The sequence below is a fragment of the Lissotriton helveticus genome, chromosome 3_2, assembly GCF_964261635.1.
Source record: "Lissotriton helveticus chromosome 3_2, aLisHel1.1, whole genome shotgun sequence".
In the NCBI taxonomy this organism is placed as follows: domain Eukaryota; kingdom Metazoa; phylum Chordata; class Amphibia; order Caudata; family Salamandridae; genus Lissotriton; species Lissotriton helveticus.
In genome coordinates, this window is record NC_136062.1 from 493,018,999 (window position 1) to 493,038,794 (window position 19,796).

At 57.5% G+C, this 19,796-nt stretch overlaps 1 protein-coding gene across 1 annotated transcript in view; it reads right to left on the reverse strand.

The window, feature by feature from the left end:
* The window catches only part of DDB2 (damage specific DNA binding protein 2), a 137,268-nt gene that overhangs the window by 65,722 nt on the left and 51,750 nt on the right, over positions 1-19,796 (reverse strand). The window contains exon 6 of the mRNA XM_078684470.1: positions 9,859-9,958. Within this exon, the coding sequence (XP_078540596.1) occupies positions 9,859-9,958 (100 nt within the window). The remainder of the gene's footprint in view (positions 1-9,858; positions 9,959-19,796) is intronic.

Sequence of the window (19,796 nt, forward strand, 5' to 3'; positions counted from 1 at the left end):
CCAGAGTATCACTGAAGCCTGGCTACGAAATGTGGCAGGCCCACATCTTGACAACGCCAAAACGCTGGATCAAATCCTGAGACAAAACTATCAAAGAAAGAGCAGCAGAGGCGCAGCGGTAGTCCTCAAATTCCTCATCAATCACCTCTTTTCAAGATTTTTCAGCTTCGGAACAAAAAGTTACCCACTACTCACCTTGTCCAATCTTCGGGTTCTCCCCTCCACTGATCTACAGTCTTTCAAAGTACGCAGATTTCTCAGATGGCCAGCACAACACCATCCTTACATTTCAATCAGTGACAGCAACCGTTTAAATGTGGGTAATTAGCTAGATCAAACACCCAGGTCGGGTTTAAGCTGTATACTCCTTTTTGGATCTAGAAGCACTGAACTGTACAAGTTTAAGCCTAGACGAGATTGTAGCTTCCTTGGATGAAGCCAATGCCTTCCACCAGTCCTCATCTTCTAGTTCTGTTGGGTCAGTTTCCCATTTCCTGCAAAGCTGTATGAGAGGGTCAGGAGTTTGATTAATCCACTTCCGATAGGTCTGTGATATTGCTTTTTTAGGTATATACTCGTCGAGGAATCTGTCCTCCAACGGCGATACCTCAGGGAGTGTCTACCTTGTCGGGATATTTGTTTGTAAGCATGTCGCACCTGCAGGCATCTAAACCTTTCTGTGGCTGCTAGCTCATACTCCTGTTGCAGTAGTGGAAATAGTATCACCTCCCCCCTCCATAGGTCACCCACTCGAGACAGTCCTGTTATATACCATTTGTCGAATCCTTTACTCTTCCTTAACCCCTTGGGTGCTCATGACTAGTTCAGCTCGTCATGAGCTACAGCGCTCCGGAGCTCAGGACGAGCTGAGCTCGTCATGACCTCGTCCGCTCCATGGAACGCTCGCACGATTGGCTGGTTCCCCTGCTGTGCTGTACGTTCCATGGGAACGGGTGTGACCATGACGAGCTCAGCTTGTCATGAGCACGGGAGCGCCGTAGCTCATGACGAGCTGACCTCGCCATGAGCACCGGGGCGCTGTACGCACCCCCCCACCCCCAGCACAGCGGGGAAATGTGCCCCGCAGCCAAGGGGTTAAGGTTCCCAATTGTTGCGAGTCCCACAGAGGGGTGGCCCGTGTGATTTTCTATGCTCAACCCAAACTCTTGTGAGCAGTATGCCATATCTGGACAGTGCGACGTGCATCCCTATAGCTGCAGTTTAGCCGGCCTAGAATAGAGTGCCCTGACGTAGGATCCTCCTGGCAAAAGCCATCTATCCATTTGATACCCAAGATCATCGTGGGCCCGGTACATGCACTGGTTGATGGCTGCCAGCTGAGCAGCCCAATAGTATTTCTTAATATCTGGGAGCCCTTTTCCTCCGTCGTACCACCCTCTCACCAATTTTGAAAATGATATTCAGGGTGATCCCTTTACCCAAAGCAGCACCCTCTGCTCACTTTATAAGGCCCAAAGGAGGTCGCAGGGATGGGATTGGGCGAGTTGTGCAAGCCATATAAAAAGCGGGGTAGGGACATCCTTTTAAAAAGCGCTTCTTCACCCAATAAGGATAGCGGGAGAACCTTCCAGTGTTCTACATCATTGTTTAGCCTCTGTAGCGGTGGTAGGAGATTGTGGACATAATACAGCCTAGGATCCCTGGTGATGTAGTTTTCAAGGTATATAAAACCATCTACGGCTTCTGCCACCCTGCAATCTTAAGGCAGGAGTGGAAACCTCCCTCTGAGCATGATGATCAGTGATTTGGTCCAATTGATAGTGGACCCAGAGTATTTACCGAAGTTAGAAAATATATTAAGGACCCTGAGTATCGAGGTCTGAGGTGACACCAAATACAGCAGTATGTCATCGGCATAGAGGGAGATACGGTCCTTCCAGTCCTCCGACCACCTCAAACCCCTAATGATGGGGTCCTTACGGATCCATGCCGCTCGGGACTCCAGTGTCAGCGCAAAAAGCAATGGGGACAGAGGACATCCTGTCCTTGTTCTCCTTCTAAGGGCGAAGATTTCTGACTTTTTGTAATTTACGACAACCTGCGCCAACGGGTCGGTGTATAAGAGCCTTATCCAGCTGGTAAAACTGTGGCCAACCCCCAGCCTGCCCAGCACAGCGAAAAGGTAGGGCCACTCGATTGTATCAAACGCCATGGTGCATCCAAGGACACAACTACCGCATCTACTCTCAACTACTCTCACTACTCTCAACTACTCTGAATACCCTGTGAAGTCGGCAAAGATTTAATGATGTATTTCTGGACGGCATGAAGCTGATTGATCCGGATGGACCAGTCTGGAGATAATCCCAACCAGACGTGAGGCCAGAAATTTTTCTAAAATCTTGGCCTCTGCGTTCAACAACGAAATGGGTCTGTAGAAGGAGCACTGGTTCCTGGGTCTGCCTTCTTTGTGTATAACCACCAACGTGGCAAGTCTTTGACCTTGGGGAAGCCGACCCAAATCCCGGCACTCCTCATACATGGTTTTGAGATACGGGGCAAATTTATCAGGTTTTAATTTGTAGAGCTCTATTGGAAGGCCATTGGGACCCATTGCCTTCCCGGACAGAAGACCCCTAATGGCTTGTGCCACCTCATCATGTGAAGTCGCTTTCCAGTAGAGTCCTATCTTCCTCCGATAGTGTCGGAAGTGCCATGTCTGACAATATGGCTCTCGATTCTTCCTCTGGAAGAATAGTGTACGAGTCATATATTTGCTTAAAGTGTAATGGCAAACTCGTCTCCTGTTAATTGTGTGTCAGAAAGTGGCTCCCCCGTGTGTTTGCTGTAAGCTCCGTGACTAGGCGATTTGTATGGTCCCTTTTGTCAAGCCATGCCAACAATTTACCTGCTCTGTCCCCTGGCTTGTATATTCTCCCAAGTTTGTCTCTGTTTAGCCATGTCTGATCCCACACTTCTATATTCCTCTCTTTTTAACTTGAGTCTATGTGCCATGTCGTGGTTACCAAAACCTAACAGTTCCCCCACCATTTGTAGAATCTCTTCTTCTAACTTGACCATTTCGAAATTCCTCTCTTTCTTTGCCCCGGCTACCTGAGAGATTGCTTGCCCTCGAAAAACCGTCTTAAAGGCTTCCCAAAGTGTTAGTGCTGACCCCACCAATCCCTCGTTGTCCTAAAAATAATGCTCTATTGCTTGTGTGATGTTATTTCTAATAGTGGGGTTACGTAGGTGCCAGGGATTTATCGGTGTAATTCTTCCCACCGTACCCTATCCCATCCCCACCTGCACCCAAATCAGAGAGTGGTTGATTATACCTGTGCCAGTTGTCTCACTTCCGTAATATTTCCCACCTGATCCACTGATGTGAGGATATAGTCGATACGGAGAGACTATTGTGGGCCCCAGAGTGGAACGTGAACTGGGTCTCCGAGGGGTGATGGATCCGCCATGCGTCCACCAGCCCAATCACGTCCAGAAAAGTGGGGAGGACTGCCTGTGTGGAACCCAAGTCTCGAGGGGGATACCGGTCAAGGCAACGAACATAACTGAGTTAAAGTCACCACCCAGTACTAGCCTCCCTTTGGGAAATTCCACAAAATGTTGTTTCCCAGGTCCTTGAATTCAAGCGTCTGGAGTCCCGGGGGTACGTAAACAGATACCAGGGTGAGTGACATACCCTTCCATCTCCCCAGACACTGCCGCGTACCTCCCCAATGTGTCGGTCCAGGTGTGTTCAATTGTCATTGGAAAGGATCGTCGTGTCATGGTGCCCACTCCCAGGGACCCAGAAGTGAACCCCGAGTGCGCCACCAGTGGGTAGCCCCACCTTCCCAGTGCCTTACATGTGTTGCCAACTAAGTGTATCCCCTGAAGTAGAACTATATTGGGGGAATGCCGTTTAATAAACTGCTACACTATTCCACTTTTCAACTTATCCCCTAATCCATTCACATTCCAGGACAGGAGCCTGGATCTCTTATCTCCTGACGAACCCATAGTGACACCTCTTGAGTCTGCCTACTTCGATGTCCTGTGCCTCAGTGTTTGGGCGGATCATGCAAACTGTGGCTCTCGCCCGTAACTTCAGGGGACCACTAAGCGTCATCCCATTCAGTATGTCCCTCCCAGTCCCAGTGGTGTGAAGTGTTATGCTGTCATCTAACTTATAAAGTACAACTCTTAAGCCCCAATACACTCTCACCCTGCTCCCCCGCACTCTGGGCTTGAAACTGCCCATGACCCCCCTGTGCAGAGTGCCAGTCGCCCTAACTCTAAACTAATATGAAAGTTGGGGGGAGGGGTGGAACATCCCCCCCAGTGTCCACCAGCTTTGCGTCTTTATAGATCACCAATCCATTTATTAAACACTAATAGCATTGATAAAGTCTCTTACAGCCTGATTCATCAACGGGCCGTTTTGCGAGCCCCTAATAGCGATTCATAGCGAATCGCTATTAAGGACTCGCAAAACGGTATTCATGTAGGAATTGCTAAATAAATAGCGATTCCTACACATTCCTTATTTGCGAGTAGCAAATTGCTAATCGCAAATAAGGAAAAACTCCCCATTCATTCCTATGGGCCAAAAGGCCCATAAGAATGAATGGGGAGTATTCCTTATTTGCGATTAGCAATTAGCTAATCGCAAATAAGATAGCGATTTAAAGGGTGCCAGGGGTGTCCAAAGGACACCCTGTAGCACCCCTTAAATGCAAATTGAAACAGGTGTTGCGCACACACATGTCCAAAGGACATGTGTGTGTGCAACATGCAACTTAGAAAAATGCTTTTAAAAGCATTTTTTTAAGTTTTTGCTATTTACCGAGAGGTCTGACCTCTCGGTAAATAGCGGCCCAAAATTGCATTTTCGCAATTTAAGAATGGTTGATGAATTGCATTTAAGGAATCTCAAATAGAGATTCCTTAAATGTAATTCCTCGCAATTTAGCGAATTAGCAATTACCGATTTTTGCATTTGGGATGATGAATCCCAAATGCAAAAATTGCGCTCGCAAAGGGCCAGATTCTCTGATTCTGGCCCTTTGCAAGCGCAATTCGGCTTGATGAATCAGGCTGTTCGTGTTCTTCGTTTGTCTTGGTCAAGCGGCCGCAAGGCACCGAGGCGGCCTCCAATCGTCCACATTACTCCCCGGGTCAGTCCTCACCGGCAAATCTCAATGATCTACCACTTGAGGATGTATGCTTTATTGGGGGTTGGTCCTTTCCTCTTCGAGCATTATGGTCTCTTGCCGGTCCCCAGCCATCAAGCCATTCCAGTGCCGACTGCGGGGTATCAAAGAACCAAGCATTTCCTTCCGCTTCGACATGAAGCTTTGCAGGGAACAACATAGAATACCAGATAACTTTTTCTCGGAGTTGCTTCTTGATGTTCAGAAAGGAACGCCTTTATCCTTGCACAGTTATCGTGAAGTCCGGAAAGAAGGATAATGCACTGTTTTCGTACTTGACTGGGGGATTCGAGCGAGCGGTTTGTAATAAAATTTCTGGGTCTTCGAAGTTTAAAAGTCTCGCCAAGAGCGGGTGTGGGGGTGCTCCAGGTTTTGGCCTACCTCCTGTGACCCTATGCGCTCTCTCCACCGTAAAGAATTTAGACAGATTCTTTGCCCAAAGGTGGTTAATGATTAAATCTTCGATGAAAAGGTCCACGGCCGGACCTTCCGCTTTTTTGGGAACTCCTATAATTCTAGCCTTTTCCGTCTCGATTGACCTTCGTAGTCATCCGGCTTGCTTGCCACCATTTTGCTGGTTATTTGGAGCTCTTTGATTTCCAGTCACATTTGTTTATCTCACTGCTGAGCTCTGTGGTGGTCACTTCAATGGCCTTATACTTACTTACTCGTCTTTTGCAGGTCAGCTCTCATCAGTTTCATCTCGATTGTGATTGAGTCCATTCAGTGTTCTAGCAATGTGCGCACTCCCGCTATGGCGTCCACGACATCCTTTAATGTTGGATCCCCATGGTCCGAGCCCATCGTAGTAGTTGCGTTTCCCTTATGTATTGAGTCGGAGTCAGCCGGTTTCTGGGTCGCAAATTTGTCCAATTGAATTTGGAGCGTGATTTTGAGTCCCTTGACGCCAGACAGACCTACCGGCGTCTCGACTAAGTGAAAGCCCTCGTGGATACAGCCCGCCGTCTGCTCTTGGGATATGCCTCCCCAACAAGCCTGTCGGGGTTCTCCCTGATAGCTCTTGTATTGCACCAGTGTCTAGTATCAGGGCACTGCACTCCACCACTCTTTCCGCTTGTCAGTTGGGTCGCCGGTGTCTGACACTCTCTCAACACTCGTGGTGGAGGAACCGCCTTATCCTGGTGCTCAAGTTTCAGGAGTCAGGCCTCGTCTTTATGAGCTGCCCAGGTGTTCTTCCATGCACCGTGTGCACGTTTGGTGTTGGGGCATTTGGTCAGGTTTCCAGGTCCGTGCAGGTAGAAGGCCAATGCAAGCCATGTCACGTGGAGTTACCTCTGGGCCCGTCTATCTCCCAACTGCTGGGGAGGTGCCTGCCCTTCCCCAGCTCGAGGCTCTTGGGTTATATCATTAGTCACTCGACCAAGCCATCCGCCGCCTTTTTCAAACTTGGGCAGGCCGTTGTCTAGCTCCCACCACTTTTGTGCATTTCTCTCTCATTAGCCGCGCTCACCGTTATGTCTGTTGTGTGGCATGGCGGTGGTCCCACAGTATTCGCCCACTGCTATTTTTCTTTGTCCTCCGTTTTGCTGCGGACCTCTGCTAGTCTCACGGTGCTCCCAAGTTTTGCCCCAGTGTTGGGCCCTGGCGAGTGCGGTCGCTGTACCCCGTAGGTCCCCCTGTCGGAATGTAACTTGGGGGTAACAGGTCAGTGGGACTTAGGTGCTGGGCCTCACCGAGTCGTGACCGCCGTTTGGCCCCTCCAACGATGCTGTGATCTCAGGGCCAGCTGCTGTTGGAAGTCCGTCACAGTGTGATCCTTAACTCAAGTCCGTGGCTTTCAGGCCACGTTAGGCCGTGGTCCGTTCTTTCCTTGTGCTTCGCCCTTGACCTCCGTAGGAGCCCTGAATCCACGCCACTGACGACAATGGGTCCTCCATTAAGTTTTTTGGAGCAGTGTACGGATAATTATGCCGGATTATGAGCTGGCAGAGCCAAAGGAATCACGGAGCTTCACCGATGTGCGGCCATCACGATCGGCGCTCAAGCCACGCCCCTCTTATTGGTCTTCTTAATGTGTTTTGAATGACTATACAACTCTTGTGCTCCCCTCCAAATCAGACAAACTGTGTGCAGGAAAGTGCCCCTTGTTGACATGATCGCCCCCACTTTTTGCCTGATAAATGATGTGATTTCCACTGAAAGTTCACTTGATTCCTGCTAACCAGGTCCCCAGTGCCAAACTGTACAATTGTTCCCCTAATTGGCAAAATCTTTTGTACCCTCTGCAATCTGTAAATGGTACTCTGGTACATAGGGCCTGAGGTACTAAAGAGGGCCCCTAAGGGCTGCAGCAAGAATTGCGCCAGCACCCTCACCAACCACATGCAAGACCGCCATTGCAGGCTGCGGGTCCTTTGTGCAGACAAAAGTGAAAACAGAACTGGTCACATGTCCCTGTGTGGCATGTCCCCTACCACTACATGTCATATTTGTAAGTCACCCCCACAGCAAGCCTGACAGCCCTAAGGCAGGGTGCCGAATATTACATGTGAGGTCATACCTGCATGAGCAGATCTGCCCCAGTTCTAATAGTGCCAGTACCAGTGACCAGGGAAGCCATTTTAAAACATGTGCTGGACACTGGTGAAAATGAGTTCCCCAGCTACATGATGGATTCACTAAAGATAGGGATGTTTGGTATCAAACGTCTCATACTGATAAACCAACACTGATGCCAGTGACAGATTTAACAATACATGCACCCAGAGGGCACCTTAGAGGTGCCCCCTGAAAACCCACCAGCTTCTGGTGTGCTTGCGGACTGGTTCCTGCCAGCCTGCCACCTGAGACGCTCTTCTGGCCTCCTAGGGTGAGAGCCTTTGCTCTCAGGAGACCAAGAACAAAATCCTGCCAAGAGGGGGGGGGGGGGGGGGCAACACCCCTCCCACAGGATGACCTGCTGATTAGCCCCCTAGGGCCGGCGAGAGTCAAAAACAGCTGCAGCCTTTGGGATGCAAATCTGGTTCCCCTCAAAGGAGAGGAAGCTAACCCCCACCCCCCTGTCCAGACCCCCTTAGCACCGAGACAGGCAAGAAAATTAGCTCCACGGGTAGGTCTATCACCTTCAAGCTAGTACCACCCCCAAGGTGGGCTACTGTGAGGACACGATTTTTCAGAAGTCTGTGTGATGGAATACTTAGGAACTCTGGGACATGGTTCTGCCCACTTCCCACAGGAAGTGTTCATATATGGGGTGTGGTGACCACAAGGGTCCGTGGCCCATTGGTTGCTACCCTCCACTCCCCGAACAACCCTAAATGAGGTATTTACGGGAGTCCCTGGCACCAGAAAAGCAGATCCTGATGACCCACGAAGAAGGACGACACACGGAGCTGCAAAAGCAGAAGACTGAAGAGATCACCGGACTTGGCCTCAGCCCTGCTGTCCTTTCTGCCGTTCTCTGTCAAACCTGCGACAAAGACAACTGGTCCTGCAGCTGTGAGCTTCCAAAAGCTGGGAGGACTGCCTGCCTTCAAAACAGACCAAGACCTCCCAAGGAACAGCAGAACTGTTCCCTGCATCCTGCAGGAACTCCAAAAGAGAAGACTCGGAGGCCTCTGGAACCGTCAAAACCAGATAACCGAAGCCACCACTACACCGTCACCTCCGGCCAGAGCTGGAGTGGGCCACCTGTGTCAACAAGGTTCCCCAGCCCTCCAGCGTTCGATTCCACAGTATTTACACCCCTCACGGACTCCCCGATGTGGCCTGCAGTCTCTGCATGCAGGCCCCCTTAACTGCGACTGCTCCCAGTAAGAAAAACCCGACGCCTAAAGACACCTCTGCATCCGTCAACCCTGGACCGTGGAAAAGAGGATCCCAGGCGTCCTTACGTGCCCGAGCATCGCAAGCTTTGAACCCTCTTGTTGGTTCACCCGGATTGGCTTCCTAGCCCGAACCTGCAGCTTTTTTTACAGTGACCGATCTCCATTGAATCGCATCGGGCTCCTGATGCAGATTTGCGTCCTGTACCTGGCCGCCCTTGTGCCGCTGGTGACGTACTGTTGGTGCTGTCGTGCACCTTGACCCCCACTCACCTTCACTCCGGGAGATTGGTCCTCTAAGTCGCTGTACTCTACCTGTTTGCAGAACTTGTTCTTCCTCCCAAGGAATAACATTGCAAAACTCAGAAATTGCACTGTGTCCACTATTTAAAGTTAAATTAATATATATTTAAAAATACACTTATCCGAATGATTGGTCTCTGATGCCTAAACATATATAGTGATACTTAATATTTTTATAAATTGGTGTGGATCTCCTTCTTGAATCGTGTCATTTATTGATCATTGTGTGTATTTGCAAATGTCTAGCACTCCTGTGTTAAGCCTAAGGCTGCGCGACCACACTACCCTTACCAGAGCACCTTGGGACTACGTAGCAAGCCCCTGTCCACTCATAAGAAACCCCTGGACTCTACAGGGTATATCAGATTTCTGATATATCACGAAGAGCCAGCTTCCTACACAGCGCCACCATGTGGCAGACTGCCATAAATCCGGGTGTAGGCAATTAAGTGCCAGTGCTGAGCCCCGGTAACCACCGGCACAAATTAAGCAGTGGCCCGCAGCCAGATTAACTGCAGTGATATGCTCTCTGTGGAAGAAGGTAGAATCCAACAACCTGCTGCACTTCCCACCCCCGTTACACACACGACTCTTACCTTGGAACCGTCTGTGCTGAGCAGGAGCACGTTCCCCACGTTATCTCCCGTGACCAGGGTGTGACTGCTTCCAGACACGTCTACGCTGCAGTACCAAAAGCTGGAGGGAGACAATTGGAGAGAGTCACGAAGCAGAAAATACTCTCATCCAGTAAAACACAGATGCCTACGAAAAGAAAGTATCAGAAACCAAGTGACAAGGCACACCCCACAGAGAGAGTCCAGCAGAGTCACTCAGTAATGTCTTTGAGAGAACTGGAGAGACTGGCAGGAGAGAGAGGCAGCAAGCTGAGCGGGGCTGGCAGCAGAGGGAGGCTGGCAGCAGAGGGGGGCTGGCAGCAGAGGGGGGCTGGCAGCAGAGGGGGGCTGGCAGCAGAGGGGGGATGGCAGCAGAGCGGGGCTGGCAGCAGAGCGGGGCTGGCAGCAGAGGGGGGCTGGCAGCAGAGGGGGGCTGGCAGAAGAGGGGGGCTGGCTGGCAGCAGAGGGGGGCTGGCAGCAGACCGAGGCTGGCAGCAGAGCGGGGCTGGCAGAAGAGGGGGGCTGGCAGAAGAGGGGGGCTGGCAGAAGAGGGGGGCTGGCAGCAGAGAGGGGCTGACAGCAGAGCGGGGCTGGCAGCAGAGCGGGGCTGGCAGCAGAGGGAGGCTGGCAGCAGAGGCGGGCTGGCAGCAGAGGCTGGCTGGCAGCAGAGGGAGGCGGGCAGCAGAGGGAGGCGGGCAGCAGAGCGGAGCTGGCAGCAGAGGGGGGCTGGCAGAAGAGGGAGGCTGGCAGCAGAGGGAGGCTGGCTGGCAGCAGAGGGAGGCTGGCAGCAGAGCGGAGCTGGCAGCAGAGGGGGGCTGGCAGCAGAGGGGGGCTGGCAGCAGAGCGGTGCTGGCAGCAGAGGGGGGCTGGCAGCAGAGGGGGGCTGGCAGCAGAGGGGGGCTGGCAGCAGAGGGAGGCTGGCAGTAGAGGGGGGCTGGCAGCAGAGGGAGGCTGGCAGCAGAGGGGGGCTGGCAGAAGAGGGGGGCTGGCAGCAGAGCGGGGCTGGCAGCAGAGCGGTGCTGGCAGCAGAGGGAGGCTGGCAGCAGAGGGGGGCTGGCAGAAGTGGGGGGCTGGCAGCAGAGGGGGGCAGGCAGCAGAGCGGGGCTGGCAGCAGAGCAGGGCTGGCAGCAGAGGGGGGCTGGCAGAAGAGGGGGGCTGGCAGCAGAGGGGGGCAGGCAGCGGGGCTGGCAGCAGAGCGGGGCTGGCAGCAGAGGGAGGCGGGCAGCAGAGGGAGGCTGGCAGCAGAGGGGGGCTGGCAGCAGAGGGGGGCTGGCAGCAGAGGGGGGCTGGCAGCAGAGGGGGGCTGGCAGCAGAGGGGGGCTGGCAGCAGAGGGAGGCTGGCACCAGAGGGGGGCTGGCAGCAGAGGGGGGCTGGCAGCAGAGGGGGGCTGGCAGCAGAGGGGGGCTGGCAGCAGAGGGGGGCTGGCAGCAGAGGGAGGCTGGCAGCAGAGGGAGGCTTGCAGCAGAGGGAGGCTATCAGCAGAGGGAGGCTGTCAGCAGAGGGAGGCTGTCAGCAGAGGGAGGCTGTCAGCAGAGGGAGGCTGTCAGCAGAGGGAGGCTGGCAGCAGAGGGAGGCTTGCAGCAGAGGGAGGCTATCAGCAGAGGGAGGCTGTCAGCAGAGGGAGGCTGTCAGCAGAGGGAGGCTGTCAGCAGAGGGAGGCTTGCAGCAGAGGGGGGCAGAGGCAGGACTGCATGGGCAGAGGCAGCACTGCATGGGCAGAGGCAGCACTGCAGGGGCAGAAGCAGCACTGCAGAGGCAGAAGCATCACTGCAGAGGCAGAAGCAGCACTGCAGAGGCAGAAGCAGCACTGCAGAGGCAGAAGCAGCACTGCAGAGGCAGAAGCAGCACTGCAGTGGCAGAAGCAGCACTGCAGAGGCAGAGGCAGCACTGCAGCGGCAGGGGCAGCACTGCAGGGACAGGGGCAGCACTGCAGGGGCAGCACTGCAGGGGCAGCACGGCAGGGGCAGCACTGTAGAGGCAGCATAGGAGCAGTGGAGGGGATGCAAAGGCAGCACTGCATGGGCAGACGCAGCACTGCATGGGCAGACGCAGCACTGCATGGGCAGACGCAGCACTGCATGGGCAGACGCAGCACTGCATGGGCAGACGCAGCACTGCATGGGCAGAGGCAGCATAGGAGCAGTGGTGGGGATGCACAGGCAGCACTGCAGTGACAAAGAGCACTGCAGGGACAGAGGCAGCACTGCAGACGCAGAGGCAGCACTGCAGAGGCAGAGGCAGCACTGCATGGGCAGCACTGCATGGGCAGAGACAGCACTGCATGGGCAGAGGCAACACTGCATGGGAAGAGGCAGCACTGCATGGGAAGAGGCAGTACTGCATGGGAAGAGGCAGCATAGGAGAAGTGGTGGGGATGCAGAGGCAGCTCTGCAGGGATAGAGGCAGCACTGCAGGGGCAGAGGCAGCACTGTAGAGGCAGCATAGGAGCAGTGGTGGGGATGCAGAGGCAGCACTGCAGCGGCAGCACTGCAGCGGCAGAGGCAGCACTGCAGCGGCAGAGGCAGCACTGCAGCGGCAGAGGCAGCACTGCAGAGGCAGCACTACTGTATGGGCAGAGGCAGCACTGCAGAGGCAGAGGCAGCACTGTAGAGGCAGCATAGGAGCAGTGGTGGGGATGCAGAGGCAGCACTGCAGGGACAGAGGCAGCACTGCATGGGCAGAGGCAGCACTGCATGGGCAGAGGCAGCATAGGAGCAGTGGTGGGGATGCACAGGTAGCACTGCAGGGACAGAGGCAGCACTGCAGACGCAGAGGCAGCACTGCAGACGCAGAGGCAGCACTGCAGCGGCAGAGGTAGCACTGCATGGGCAGAGGTAGCACTGCATGGGCAGAGGCAGCACTGCATGGGCAGCACTGCATGGGCAGCACTGCATGGGCAGAGGCAGCGCTGCATGGGCACAGGCAGCGCTGCATGGGCACAGGCAGCGCTGCATGGGCACAGGCAGCGCTGCTTGGGCACAGGCAGCGCTGCTTGGGCACAGGCAGCGCTGCAGAGGCAGCACTGCAGCGGCAGAGGGAGCACGGCAGAGGCAGCACGGCAGCGGCAGAGGCAGCACTGTATGGGCAGAGGCAGCACTGCATGGGCAGAGGCAGCATAGGAGCAGTGGTAGGGATGCAGAGGCAGCACTGCAGAGATACAGGCAGCACTGCTGGGACAGAGGCAGCACTGCATGGGCAGAGGCAGCACGGCAGAGGCAGCACAGCAGAGGCAGAGGCAGCACTGCAGGGACGGGGCAGCGCTGCAGGGACGGGGGCAGCGCTGCAGGGACGGGGGCAGCGCTGCAGGGACGGGGGCAGCGCTGCAGGGACGGGGGCAGCGCTGCAGGGACGGGGGCAGCGCTGCAGGGACGGGGGCAGCGCTGCAGGGACGGGGCAGCACTGCAGGGGCAGAGGCAGCACTGCAGGGGCAGAGGCAGCACTGCAGGGGCAGAGGCAGCACTGCAGGGGCAGAGGCAGCACTGCAGCTGCAGAGGCAGCACTGCAGCTGCAGAGGCAGCACTGCAGCGGCAGAGGCAGCACTGCAGAGGCAGCACTGCAGCGGCAGAGTCAGCAATGCAGCGGCAGAGGCAGCAATGCAGCGGCAGAGGCAGCACTGCATGGGCAGAGGCAGCACTGCAAGGCAGCATAGGAGCAGTGGTAGGGATGCAGAGGCAGCACTGCAGAGATACAGGCAGCACTGCTGGGACAGAGGCAGCACTGCATGGGCAGAGGCAGCACAGCAGAGGCAGAGGCAGCACTGCAGGGACGGGGCAGCGCTGCAGGGACGGGGGCAGCGCTGCAGGGACGGGGGCAGCGCTGCAGGGACGGGGGCAGAGCTGCAGGGACGGGGGAAGCGCTGCAGGGACGGGGGCAGAGCTGCAGGGACGGGGGCAGTGCTGCAGGGACGGGGGCAGCGCTGCAGGGACGGGGGCAGCGCTGCAGGGATGGGGCAGCACTGCAGAGGCAGCACTGCAGGGGCAGAGGCAGCACTGCAGGGGCAGAGGCAGCACTGCAGCTGCAGAGGCAGCACTGCAGAGGCAGCACTGCAGAGGCAGCACTGCAGCGGCTGAGGCAGCACTGCATGGGCAGAGGCAGCACTGCAGCGGCTGAGGCAGCACTGCATGGGCAGAGGCAGCACTGCATGGGCAGAGGCAGCACTGCATGGGCAGAGGCAGCACTGCATGGGCAGGGGCAGCACTGCATGGGCAGAGGCAGCATAGGAGCAGTGGTGGGGATGCAGAGGCAGCACTGCATGGGCAAAGGCAGCACTGCATGGGCAAAGGCAGCACTGCATGGGCAGAGGCAGCACTGCATGGGCAGAGGCAGCACTGCAAGGGCAGAGGCAGCACTGCAAGGGCAGAGGCAGCACTGCAAGGGCAGAGGCAGCACTGCAAGGGCAGAGGCAGCACTGCAAGGGCAGAGGCCGCACTGCATGGGCAGAGGCAGCCTAGGAGCAGTGGTGGGGATGCACAGGCAGCACTGCAGTGACAGAGACAGCACTGCAGGGACAGAGGCAGCACTGCAGCAGCATAGGTAGCACGACAGTCACAGAGGCAGCACTGCAGGACATAGGCAGCACTGCATGGGCAGAGGCAGCACTGCAGGACAGAGGCAGCACTGCAGCGGCTGAGGCAGCACTGCATGGACAGAGGCAGCACTGCAGCGGCTGAGGCAGCACTGCATGGGCAGAGGCAGCACTGCATGGGCAGAGGCAGCACTGCATGGGCAGAGGCAGCACTGCATGGGCAGAGGCAGCATAGGAGCAGTGGTGGGGATGCAGAGGCAGCACTGCATGGGCAAAGGCAGCACTGCATGGGCAGAGGCAGCACTGCAAGGGCAGAGGCAGCACTGCAAGGGCAGAGGCAGCACTGCAGTGACAAAGAGCACTGCAGGGACAGAGGCAGCACTGCAGGGGCAGAGGCAGCACTGCAGAGGCAGCACTGCAGAGGCAGAGGCAGCACGGCAGAGGCAGCACTGCAGCGGCAGAGGCAGCACTGCATGGGCAGCACTGCATGGGCAGAGGCAGCACTGCATGGGCAGAGGCAGCACTGCATGGGCAGAGGCAGAGGCAACACTGCATGGGAAGAGGCAGCACTGCATGGGAAGAGGCAGTACTGCATGGGAAGAGGCAGCATAGGAGCAGTGGTGGGGATGCAGAGGCAGCTCTGCAGGGATAGAGGCAGCACTGCAGGGGCAGAGGCAGCACTGTAGAGGCAGCATAGGAGCAGTGGTGGGGATGCAGAGGCAGCACTGCAGGAGCAGAGGCAGCACTGCAGCGGCAGAGGCAGCACTGCAGCGGCAGAGGCAGCACTGCAGCGGCAGAGGCAGCACTGCAGCGGCAGAGGCAGCACTGCATCGGCAGAGGCAGCACTACTGTATGGGCAGAGGCAGCACTGCAGAGGCAGAGGCAGCACTGTAGAGGCAGCATAGGAGCAGTGGTGGGGATGCAGAGGCAGCACTGCAGGGACAGAGGCAGCACTGCATGGGCAGAGGCAGCACTGCATGGGCAGAGGCAGCATAGGAGCAGTGGTGGGGATGCACAGGTAGCACTGCAGTGACAGAGACAGCACTGCAGGGACAGAGGCAGCACTGCAGACGCAGAGGCAGCACTGCAGACGCAGAGGCAGCACTGCAGACGCAGAGGCAGCACTGCAGCGGCAGAGGTAGCACTGCATGGGCAGAGGCAGCACTGCATGGGCAGCACTGCATGGGCAGCACTGCATGGGCAGAGGCAGCGCTGCATGGGCAGAGGCAGCGCTGCATGGGCACAGGCAGCGCTGCATGGGCACAGGCAGCGCTGCAGAGGCAGCACTGCAGAGGGAGCACGGCAGCGGCAGAGGCAGCACGGCAGCGGCAGAGGCAGCACGGCAGAGGCAGCACGGCAGAGGCAGCACGGCAGAGGCAGCACTGCAGCGGCAGCACTGTATGGGCAGAGGCAGCACTGCATGGGCAGAGGCAGCACTGCAAGGCAGCATAGGAGCAGTGGTAGGGATGCAGAGGCAGCACTGCAGAGATACAGGCAGCACTGCTGGGACAGAGGCAGCACTGCATGGGCAGAGGCAACACGGCAGAGGCAGCACAGCAGAGGCAGAGGCAGCACTGCAGGGACGGGGCAGCGCTGCAGGGACGGGGGCAGAGCTGCAGGGACGGGGGCAGCGCTGCAGGGACGGGGGTAGTGCTGCAGGGACGGGGGCAGCGCTGCAGGGACGGGGGCAGCACTGCAGGGACGGGGCAGCACTGCAGGGGCAGAGGCAGCACTGCAGGGGCAGAGGCAGCACTGCAGGGGCAGAGGCAGCACTGCAGGGGCAGAGGCAGCACTGCAGGGGCAGAGGCAGCACTGCAGCTGCAGAGGCAGCACTGCAGCGGCAGAGGCAGCACTGCAGAGGCAGCACTGCAGCGGCAGAGGCAGCACTGCATGGGCAGAGGCAGCACTGCATGGGCAGAGGCAGCACTGCATGGGCAGAGGCAGCATAGGAGCAGTGGTGGGGATGCAGAGGCAGCACTGCATGGGCAAAGGCAGCACTGCATGGGCAGAGGCAGCACTGCAAGGGCAGAGGCAGCACTGCAAGGGCAGAGGCCGCACTGCATGGGCAGAGGCAGCCTAGGAGTAGTGGTGGGGATGCACAGGCAGCACTGCAGTGACAGAGACAGCACTGCAGGGACAGAGGCAGCACTGCAGCGGCATAGGTAGCACGACAGTCACAGAGGCAGCACTGCAGGACAGAGGCAGCACTGCATGGGCAGAGGCAGCACTGCAGGACAAAGGCAGCACTGCAGGACAGAGGCAGCACTGCATGGGCAGAGGCAGCACTGCAGCGGCTGAGGCAGCACTGCATGGGCAGAGGCAGCACTGCATGGGCAGAGGCAGCACTGCATGGGCAGAGGCAGCACTGCATGGGCAGAGGCAGCATAGGAGCAGTGGTAGGGATGCAGAGGCAGCACTGCATGGGCAAAGGCAGCACTGCATGGGCAGAGGCAGCACTGCAAGGGCAGAGGCAGCACTGCAAGGGCAGAGGCAGCACTGCAAGGGCAGAGGCCGCACTGCATGGGCAGAGGCAGCCTAGGAGCAGTGGTGGGGATGCACAGGCAGCACTGCAGTGACAGAGACAGCACTGCAGGGACAGAGGCAGCACTGCAGCGGCACAGGTAGCACGACATTCCCAGAGGCAGCACTGCAGGACAGAGGCAGCACTGCAGGATCAGAGGCAGCACTGCAGGGACAGAGGCAGCACTGCAGGGACAGAGGCAGCACTGCAGGGACAGAGGCAGCACTGCAGGGACAGAGGCAGCACTGCAGGGACAGAGGCAGCACTGCATGGGCAGAGGCAGCACTGCATGGGCAGAGGCAGAACTGCATGGGAAGAGGCAGCACTGCTAGGCAGCATAGGAGCAGTGGTGGGGATGCAGAGGCAGCTCTGCAGGGATAGAGGCAGCACTGCAGGGGCAGAGGCAGCACTGCAGAGGCAGAGGCAGCACTGCAGAGGCAGAGGCAGCACTGCAGTGGCAGAGGCAGCACTGCAGTGACAGAGGCAGCACTGCAGTGACAGAGGCAGCACTGCAGTGACAGAGGCAGCACTGCAGTGACAGAGGCAGCACTGCAGTGACAGAGGCAGCACTGCAGTGACAGAGGCAGCACTGCAGCGGCATAGGTAGCACGACAGTCACAGAGGCAGCACTGCAGGACAGAGGCAGCACTGCATGGGCAGAGGCAGCACTGCAGCGGCTGAGGCAGCACTGCATGGGCAGAGGCAGCACTGCAGCGGCTGAGGCAGCACTGCATGGGCAGAGGCAGCACTGCATGGGCAGAGGCAGCACTGCATGGGCAGAGGCAGCATAGGAGCAGTGGTGGGGATGCAGAGGCAGCACTGCATGGGCAAAGGCAGCACTGCATGGGCAGAGGCAGCACTGCAAGGGCAGAGGCAGCACTGCAAGGGCAGAGGCAGCACTGCAAGGGCAGAGGCAGCACTGCAAGGGCAGAGGCAGCACTGCAAGGGCAGAGGCAGCACTGCAAGGGCAGAGGCCGCACTGCATGGGCAGAGGCCGCACTGCATGGGCAGAGGCAGCCTAGGAGCAGTGGTGGGGATGCACAGGCAGCACTGCAGTGACAGAGGCAGCACTGCAGCGGCATAGGTAGCACGACAGTCACAGAGGCAGCACTGCAGGACAGAGGCAGCACTGCATGGGCAGAGGCAGCACTGCAGGACAGAGGCAGCACTGCAGGACAGAGGCAGCACTGCAGGATCAGAGGCAGCACTGCAGGGACAGAGGCAGCACTGCAGGGACAGAGGCAGCACTGCAGGGACAGAGGCAGCACTGCATGGGCAGAGGCAGCACTGCATGGGCAGAGGCAGAACTGCATGGGAAGAGGCAGCACTGCTATGCAGCATAGGAGCAGTGGTGGGGATGCAGAGGCAGCTCTGCAGGGATAGAGGCAGCACTGCAGGGGCAGAGGCAGCACTGCAGGGGCAGAGGCAGCACTGCAGAGGCAGAGGCAGCACTGCAAAGCAGAGGCAGCACTGCAGTGGCAGAGGCAGCACTGCAGTGACAGAGGCAGCACTGCAGTGACAGAGGCAGCACTGCAGTGACAGAGGCAGCACTGCAGTGACAGAGGCAGCACTGCAGTGACAGAGGCAGCACTGCAGTGACAGAGGCAGCACTGCATGGGCAGAGGCAGCATAGGAGCAGTGGTGGGGATGCAGAGGCAGCACTGCATGGGCAAAGGCAGCACTGCATGGGCAGAGGCAGCACTGCAAGGGCAGAGGCAGCACTGCAAGGGCAGAGGCAGCACTGCAAGGGCAGAGGCAGCACTGCAAGGGCAGAGGCAGCACTGCAAGGGCAGAGGCAGCACTGCATGGGCAGAGGCAGCCTAGGAGCAGTGGTGGGGATGCACAGGCAGCACTGCAGTGACAGAGGCAGCACTGCAGCGGCATAGGTAGCACGACAGTCACAGAGGCAGCACTGCAGGACAGAGGCAGCACTGCAGGGCAGAGGCAGCACTGCATGGGCAGAGGCAGCACTGCATGGGCAGAGGCAGAACTGCATGGGAAGAGGCAGCACTGCTATGCAGCATAGGAGCAGTGGTGGGGATGCAGAGGCAGCTCTGCAGGGATAGAGGCAGCACTGCAGGGGCAGAGGCAGCACTGCAGGGGCAGAGGCAGCACTGCAGAGGCAGAGGCAGCACTGCAAAGCAGAGGCAGCACTGCAGTGGCAGAGGCAGCACTGCAGTGACAGAGGCAGCACTGCAGTGAGAGAGGCAGCACTGCAGTGACAGAGGCAGCACTGCAGTGACAGAGGCAGCACTGCAGTGACAGAGGCAGCACTGCAGTGACAGAGGCAGCATATGAGCAGTGGTGGGGAGGCAGTGAAAGAGCAAAAGAGGCAACAAGAAAGAGGAAAAGGAGGAAATGAGGTGACACCAGAGGTGAGGAGGCGGCTGCGAAAGGAGTGGAAGGTGGGAATGGAGGACAGAGATGGAACCCATGGATGCAGGGTGAGTGCAGAGGCAGCAAGAGTGCAAAGTGAGGCTGCTACAAGAGACTGGGTGAGATGGAAAAAGCTGGAAACATAGCAGCTAAACAGTCCGTGAACACCACAGCATAAGCATGGGAAAACAGTAAGGGTGAGGGTGAAGAAGTTGGGCAAGGCGGCTTGAGAGTGGAAAAGACCAAGCAAGAGAGCTGCATGTGAGAGCAGGGAAGACAGCCCGAGGGATGGAGAGGCAACGGAGGGCAGCCTGAAAGATGGAGAGGCAACGGAGGGGCAGCCTGAAAGATGGACAGGCAAAGGAGGGGCAGCCTGAGGGATGGAGAGGCAACGGAGGGGCAGCCTGAAAGATGGACAGGCAACGGAGGGCAGCCTGAAAGATGGAGCGGCAACGGAGGGGCAGCCTGAAAGATGGAGAGGCAACGGAGGGGCAGCC